The sequence below is a fragment of the Euphorbia lathyris genome, chromosome 6 (genome assembly GCF_963576675.1).
Source record: "Euphorbia lathyris chromosome 6, ddEupLath1.1, whole genome shotgun sequence".
NCBI lineage: Eukaryota > Viridiplantae > Streptophyta > Magnoliopsida > Malpighiales > Euphorbiaceae > Euphorbia > Euphorbia lathyris.
In genome coordinates this window covers 37,207,053-37,215,310 of record NC_088915.1, presented here as the reverse complement: position 1 = coordinate 37,215,310, position 8,258 = coordinate 37,207,053, and the positions used below count along the sequence as shown (strand labels likewise).

Sequence of the window (8,258 nt, the reverse complement as noted above, 5' to 3'; positions counted from 1 at the left end):
ATCTCGTGGGATGGAGCAGGCCAAGAGAGGGGGTTGTGAAGCTGAATACTGATGGTTCCTGCCTCAGTAACGGTAAGATTGCGGCTGGAGGTGTGCTTAGAGATGTAGGGGGCGTCTGGCTTTCTGGGTTCTCCCAGAATTTAGGGTTGGGTTCTTCCTTTTCTGCGGAGCTCTGGGCTATTCTTTCTGGAATCAATCTTGCTAAAAGGCTGGGTGTTAAGAGGCTCTCTGTGGAGTCTGATAATTTGGAAGCAATCAAAATGATTTCTGAGAATCATTCTATGGGTCTTAACAGTCGCAACCTCATCAAAGCTATTATAAGGCTTTGCTCCTCCTTTGAGTTCGTAGAGTTCAGACACATTTTTAGAGAGCAGAATCGTGTTGCTGATCGCTTGGCGGCGGCGGGCCATGAAGGGACGTTAGGCGTTACTACCCTTCCTGTTTCCCCTAGTTTCATCTCTCATCTTCTCTTAGAAGATAGGATTGGGGTTAGCTTCCCTAGGCTAATTCCTGGGTAGTTTGTTGTTTTTCGTTTTTCTTTTCCTTTTCTACCAAAAAAAAAAAAAAAGTCTGCAAATTTACTATTACATACTCTCAGATTTTGTCTTTATCATCAATTGGCATGTGTCTCCAATCCTTGTATGAGGCTGAGATTAAAACGTGCCTATAGATAATGAAATAATACCTTACTAATATATCTCACTTTCTCTGTCCATTGCCAGCGTGTTAGAAGATTAAATAAAAATTATCTTACTAATCTATACTATATATAATAGCGGAAGCAGAGAGAAATGAGGAGAAGTGTTTTAGAAGCCTTTTTGATGAGTTGTCAACGTATTATAAAATCAAAATAAAAAAGACTTAATTAATTAAAAATAACAAATTTATGTTTATAATATATTAAACAATTATTACCCTATTAATTAAAATAATAAAAGACAGTAAGAGTTACAGGAAGATGAAAAACACAAAGCAAAGGAAATCCAAAAGTCACAAATAAACTTTTATATGAAGCATGATTGATAGTATTCCACCATTATATTCATTGGTCATGATAGACAGTATTATATTTCTGAAGGTAATTATTCGATTTTTTTCATATGTTGTAGTTATTTTGTTCTCAATTGTGTTGTTGTTTTATTTTTATTAAACACTAGTTGTTATAGTTTCATCTTTCAGATCCATTTCTACCGTTACTCAAGTTTTATACCTCTCGCTACCTTATCCATGTTTTATTTTTTATTTGTCTTTTTTTTCCAAACCGATATCTCCAATTGAAGAAATCCGATAGAAATAGAAGATGTATGAACAACTAAAATCGGGAAACACAAAGGTGTCAAAAATTACAAGAAATTATTATGTTTTTCAAGGTAATTATTCGATTTTTTCATATGTTGTAGTTATTTTTGTTCTCAATTGTGTTGTTTTATTTTTATTAAACAATAGATGTTATAGTTTCATCTTTCAGAGATGAAATTTCATTTCTGTCGATACCCAGGTTCCATACCTCTCGCTAACTTATCCATGTTTTATTTTTTGTTTATTTTTTTTTTCAAAATGACTAAAATAAAGATTTTGTATATTTGCATTCTTTTTTAGTATGTGTTGCTAGGTGTTATCGTTTCGATTGTTAACTCTAACTAAAATTTAGATTTTTGGCTTTATATGAACTCAATTGTTAGCTTTAATTGAAGTTAGATTAATTTTTCTAATTCGGAACCTGTTGAAATCCACTCATTTTTTTTAGTTTGAGTTTATCTAACTGATATGGATTATATTTTTTTTTTATTTTTATGCATTTTGGTACAAATAGATATAAAGTTTCACACAATAGTTGTTCATTGAAGTTAGAGACATACTGAAGAAAATATTAAAGAGGAATTGAAATGTTACACTTACAATGAAGTTTATTTCAATTATAAATTGGGTAAATTACACCCATGGCCATTGAACTATATCCATTTTCACATTATGGCCACTGAACTAAATTTCTTCCCGGTATGGCCATCGAACTTTATACTTTATTACACCGGTGGCCATTGTCACCATTGACCGCCATTTTACCACCTTTGACTCCTCTTTTGACCGGTTCTCTCTCACATTTTTCCCTTTTAAAACCCAAAATACCCATTTTATCCCCCTCATCTTTCTACTCTATCTCCAGGATAATTTCTCTCTCTAAAACCAGTAGAGAGAGAAGTACTCCTCCTTAAAACTCACCATTGCTACTAATACTGAGTTGTAGATAAACTCCATGTTAGAGGAAAGAAGATGAAATTATCATCAACAATCCCATGATTCCAAAACTCATAAAACCCAAAACTAAAATTCAAGAAATTATAGAGAAGAGTCATGGCAAGATGAAGATTGTTCCATGCTTGAATTAAAATTTAAAACCATCGCTCCTCTTTATCAACATTACCATCAAGCATCAAAAACACAGATTGGCTATTTCTCTGGATCAAGAAATAAAAAAAAAATCCTGAGTTCAAACCCAATCAAAACCAATATCAATTCGGGAAAGCTTGCCAAAAATAATAATAAAACACAAACTCAGAAGAAAAGGTAAAAACAGAGCATTTGGACTATCTCGGGTTACAATTATCGGTGGATTCAGCTTGTTCTTCGAACTAGATGGACGGCCTCGTGGACGGCGATTTGAGCCGGAACCGGTGGCGGCGACATGGTTGTGATCTCTAGATTGAAGATGTAAATCGGGTCTGGGAGCTGATTAGTAGCAAATGTGAGTTCCCAGGCGGAGTATTTCTCTCTCTACTGGGTTTAGAGGGAGGATGGATGAGGAAGATGAGAAGGGTAAAATGGATATTTTAGGTTTTACCAAAGGAAAAAGAGGGAGACAACCGGTCAAAAGATGAGTCAAAGGTGGTAAAATGATGGTCAACGATGACAGTGGCCACCGGTGTAACAAAGTATAAAGTTCGATGACCATACTGGGAAGAAATTTAGTTCAGTGGCCATAATGTGAAAATGGGTACAGTTCAGTGGCCATGGGTGTAATTTACCCATTATAAATTATGTTATATTATTATTATTATTATTATTATTATTATTATTATTATTATTATCAAGAATGTATTTTTTCTCAGTTCTCTAGACAAAGAGATTGTAAGCGTCTAATACACTTGATAAGATGTTTATTTTTGAAGAATTTGGATTATGCCAAAATCCTAAAAATGTACATTAATTATGAGATATTAAGATAATTGCTTTTGCAACATTGACTTATCTAATTTTTAACTATTATATTGTGGTTTGTACAAAATTGTTAGTATTTCAAAAGTTTTTAAGAGATGAAAATGAAACATGATCATAGGACAAGTTGTTGGAAAATATTAATTAAAAATATAATTATTTGAATCTCTTCAAATTCTCAAATGTTGAGCATAATGATTCTAATTAATAGAATTAATTTCACATATTAATTATAAAACGTTTTTTTGTACTCAGTGGTTACACTTGCGATTTAATTCTGTTTAACTAAAATTAATTTATAGACTTAATACTTCATTAAGAAAAAAAATAAAAATATTTAATTAATGTGCAAAACGTATTTTCACTCTCCTCTTTATATGTTTATATCTTGACATTTTCTCTTATTTTCGAAAAAACACGAGAGAAAGATAGTTCTCTCCTAATTATCTTTTTTTGTCCATTCATTTTTGTTTTCTATTCTTTTGTTTATTTTTCTTGCTTACGAAATTCAAGAATATATAATTATTAGAAAATATTAGTGAAGTCAAATAAGTGATATCTGCGAGCATGACTGATATTCTATACAATAAAAGAATGAAGAACAAATTGATTGAATGTCTTGATGAGATATTACGAGATGAAAATAGGAGAAATAATCACTTTAAGTTGATTCAATTAGATATATTGGGTTATTGTAGCATAATGAATAATTAAATTCAAATCCTTGGTTATCATTAAATTTCATCAAGCAAAATGATTATCATCAAGACGAATTTGTGACTAATTCTTATGGATTTTATTTTTTTATATGTAACATATTGAATTGATAAAGTTTCTTCATGTACAACATTAAAAAAATATTGATTGTAATAGTTTATAGCATAATATATTAATGTTGCTTCCATTTTAACATAGATTGTAATTCTTTTGTATCGTAGATATAATATTTAATTTTAATTATAGTTTAATCCAATTTTTCTTTAATATAGATCGTAATTATTTTGTATCCTAGATATAATATTTAATTTTAATTGTAGTTTAATTCAAATTTTGGTTTTTCATTATATTCTAATATATTTTTTAATTAAACTTTTATTTTATTATCATTGTTTCACTAAATTCTAGTTATATAAAAATATAAAAATGTATTAAAATTATAAAAAGTACAAATCACTGAATTTTGTAAAAATAAATAAATCATTTTTTTTAGGATAGGAAAGGAAAAAATAAAACACCACAAAAACAAAGACTTAGCCCGGGATCAGTCTAGGAAAACCGACCCCAACCATATCATCCCTCAGAAGAGAAGAAAGGTAGGAGGATAAGAGAAGGTAGAAACTCTCAGACTCCTCATGTGGCCTTCTTCTGCAAGACGGTCCATCATTCACCTTTAATTAAAATTCTATAAAAAAAATTAATCAATTATTTTCAAAATTAATTTAATTTAATTTTAATTATCAATAAAAATATATATTAATTTCAAATATACATAATATAAAATTTTTTTATAGGATGATATAAAATTACTTAAAAGTAAATATGTCAATTTATTTATTTATCTAAATTATATAAAAGTTTCATATCCCGTGCACCGCACGGGTTTTCGACTAGTATAATATATAATGAAAACACAAATTTTTGTGTTAGAAGATTAAATTGAAATAAAAAATATTTTTCATTATTTTTAAAATATCAGTTAAACCTCTAACAATTGAGCCTTTAATTATTCTTTTTTCCTTCCAATTTTGACAATAATAACAGCTAGTCATAGGCAATTTAAATTGAGGGCTTGAAATTCTCGAAAACTTACTCAGCTAAATAATTATGTTTTTTAATTGAGGAAAAATTCAGCCGAATTGTGTAGTTTGAAAGGGTAAATTTGTAATTTTGGGAGATTTATCCAAAGTAAAAGTGCTGAAAACAAAACCCTAGTCCAATGTTCAGCCCTTTTCTTTTATGGTAACGAATACCATTAGTAGCTAATTGACTGCCATATAAAGAAAAATAAATTGTAATAATAATAGGTTTAATAACGAACCAATAATGACTCCACCTGTTTAACAGTTTGTCCTGGAGGAAGCTCAGGAGTTACTATATCTCTCATTCTCATCCGTAGGATTAGCACATGATCAACGACCAGATGGCATATTATAAGGCTATGTATCAGCTTTGGGTATTTATTCTTTTCTCACAATCACAAACGCCATAGAATTTATCATCTCCGCTAAATTACTTAGCTCACTTGGAAATCTCTCATATATTGCTCCTCTAATGGAAGGAGAAGGAGAAGGAGAAGGAGGAGGAAGTTTTACCGATGGAAATCTACAAAAGACCCCTTCTTCTTATCTATCAATTCCACCACCATTAACAGCTGTAGACAGGTTCTTAGGGGGGCGGAGTCATTTCTCAGAGCAACAACAGACACCAAGCAAAGAAACTTCATGGGTGTGTGATTTTTCTGAGTTTGAATGGCCGTCTTTTGAAGAGATTGAGTTTGTTGACAGTGAAAAGCTCAATTTTTTCACATGTGATACCAACCCTAACATGGGTTTGGGAGTAGATGTTTCTGTTTCTGTTTCTGATGATCATAAGAAATCAAAAGGAAAAAAGGGGAAAAAAGATGGAATTTTGATAAAAGGGCAGTGGACAGAAGAGGAAGACAGGTGATCATTATAAGCATATATATCTATTAATTAATTTGAGTTGTGTTTTATGGTTTTCTAATGAATTTGTTTTAATGTGATGAAGGAAATTGATTATGCTGGTGGAGCGATTTGGTTTGAGAAAATGGGCTCAAATTGCTGAAAATTTAGATGGTAGGGCTGGAAAGCAGTGTCGTGAGAGATGGCACAATCATTTACGCCCTGATATCAAGGTTTCTTTTTCCTTTTTTTTAGGGTTTCATTTCTGTTTATCAAATTTACAATAGAACCTGTTTGATGTTAATTTGATACTAGTTCATTTTTAATAGAAAAGGATTGTTTCCTTTCTATAGAATTTGCAATTTCCTTTTTAAAATGACCACAAGAATGTTGATGAAATAGAAATTCCAGGTGCATATTGAGTGTCCTTTTTCATGTGTTGTAACAAAAAAAAAGTTCCTTCTTCTATGATTGACTTTATATTGAATTTGTTTGTTACAGAAGGATGGTTGGAGTGAAGAAGAAGAAAGAATTATGGTTGAAGCTCATTCTAGAGTCGGTAACCGCTGGGCAGAAATCGCTAAGTTGATTCCAGGCAGAAGTGAAAATTCGATAAAGAATCACTGGAATGCAACAAAAAGAAGGCAGAATTCAAGGAGAAAGCAGCATAGGGAAATTGAGCCTTCAATACTTGAGGACTACATCAGAAGCAAGATTAGTCCTTCATCAAGCACAAGTACTAATACAGCAGCTTCTTCAATCTCTACTGCCGAAGAACAAAGTAGTCCAAGTAGCCATCTCTACTCAGACATGTATATGTCTTACCTATTGAATGGAGCAACTTCTACTATTGATTATGGATTTCAGAAGATGGACTTTCTGATGGATCAGACACTCATTTCAAATGGAAATAAAGAGATGGATTTGATAGAGATGGTTTCTTCTTCTATGTTTACTCATCAAGGTTGCACCAAAGATTAACTAGGCATATAGAAACTAGTTGAATAGATATAGTTATTTCTGGACTAATGATGATATTGTCTTTTCTGGATGCAATCATTCTTATTTTTATTTCGTCTTTTTATTCAACAACTTTCCTTTAACTTTTGTTGCTATATATTGGAATGGGAAATAACTAGCAAACCATATATATGTGTGTTTCTTGTTTTAATTCATTTTTCCAATTTTGCATTTCATCTCACCTTCACAAATATGTGGACTACCTACCTATAATGAGAGCAAACCATTCTATCTAGTTGGCAAACTATTAGAGTTCGGTTCAGTCAAACTTCGGATCGATTGAGCTCGGTTCGAGCATTAAGAAACCCGAGTCTGAACTTTCTTGGGCTCGGCTCGAAAGTTCGTGAGCATGTTTGTATTTTTTATATATATCAATTGATTTTAATTTTGTAATTTTTTTATTAATTTTTTTAATTAGTAAGTTTGAACCGCACCTAAATCTACATGTTTTTTCAAATTTGTTAGATTTTATATTTATTTAATCTTATTATTTTGTTAAATTTATTGTAGATTGTATGTTATATTTCCTTTTTCGAGTTTAAATTTGGTATTCCTTTATTAGAAGGTTGATTTTAGATAATAAAATGTTAATCAGGTACAATTCAGTATATTCAAAATTGTTTAAAAAAATAAAAATTCAAAACAAGCCACTCGACAAGCTTTGAGCTCGAGCCGAAGCTATATCGAGCTCGAGTCGAGCTCCAAAATTCCAAGCTCGATGAACTTCGAGCTCGAGCCGAACCCGATCTCCACACTTCTCGAGCAGAGCCAAATCTGCCCATGTTCACTCTCGATTAAGCTCGTTTGCACCCCTACATATAATAACCTAATATTTCTTTTTTCATTTTTTAGTTTCCTTAATTATGTAATTTCAATAAAAATACGGAATGAACTCAAAGTAATTGGGTGTGGTATGGCGATGCGAGACTCGAGGGGAACTGTCATCTGGGCCTCCTCCAAATGTTTTGATGGATCATGGAATGCGACTATTGCTGAGGCTGTTTTATTAAAAGAGGCGTTATCGTGGCTATAGAGGGAAGGTTGTTAAGATGGTGGTAAAAACTGATTCCATGCTTGTTGCCAACGCTTTAAACAGACCCTCCTAGATTTTTACCGAATTGCGGGTGATTATTCAACAATGGCAGGTCCTAGCTAGTTTAATTGAGGATATTTGTATTCCCCATGTCCCGCGACAAGTGAACCGGATTGCCCATTACATTGCAAGGACGACTCGAGATCATGCTAGTCCTTCGTACTAGAGTTATTGTCCCTCCTTTGTCTTGGCAGTAGCCCAAAATGATGTTCTTTGTTTATTTGATTCATTAATGAAATTCTTTATCCTTCAAAAAAAAAAAAAAAATCAAAGTAATTATGCTATTGGAA

General features: G+C 31.8%; 1 protein-coding gene across 1 annotated transcript; it reads left to right on the top strand.

Annotated features, from left to right (window-relative positions):
* The first annotated feature begins 5,445 nt into the window (after positions 1 to 5,445).
* Positions 5,446 to 6,902, top strand: LOC136233825 (transcription factor MYB119). The gene is made up of 3 exons (XM_066023508.1): positions 5,446 to 5,876; positions 5,962 to 6,088; positions 6,357 to 6,902. The coding sequence occupies exons 1-3, from the start codon at positions 5,485 to 5,487 to the stop codon at positions 6,834 to 6,836; spliced, it is 999 nt and encodes a 332-aa protein (XP_065879580.1). The 5' UTR covers positions 5,446 to 5,484; the 3' UTR covers positions 6,837 to 6,902.
* Positions 6,903 to 8,258: the final 1,356 nt, after the last annotated feature.

Bases quoted from the DNA above. Each gene is read 5' to 3' on its own strand.
- LOC136233825 (XM_066023508.1), top strand. From the start codon at position 5,485: ATGGAAGGAGAAGGAGAAGGAGAAGGAGGAGGAAGTTTTACCGATGGA. The intron at 5,877-5,961 runs GTGATCATTATA...AATGTGATGAAG, and splicing joins TGGACAGAAGAGGAAGACAG to GAAATTGATTATGCTGGTGG. The intron at 6,089-6,356 runs GTTTCTTTTTCC...TGTTTGTTACAG, and splicing joins ATTTACGCCCTGATATCAAG to AAGGATGGTTGGAGTGAAGA.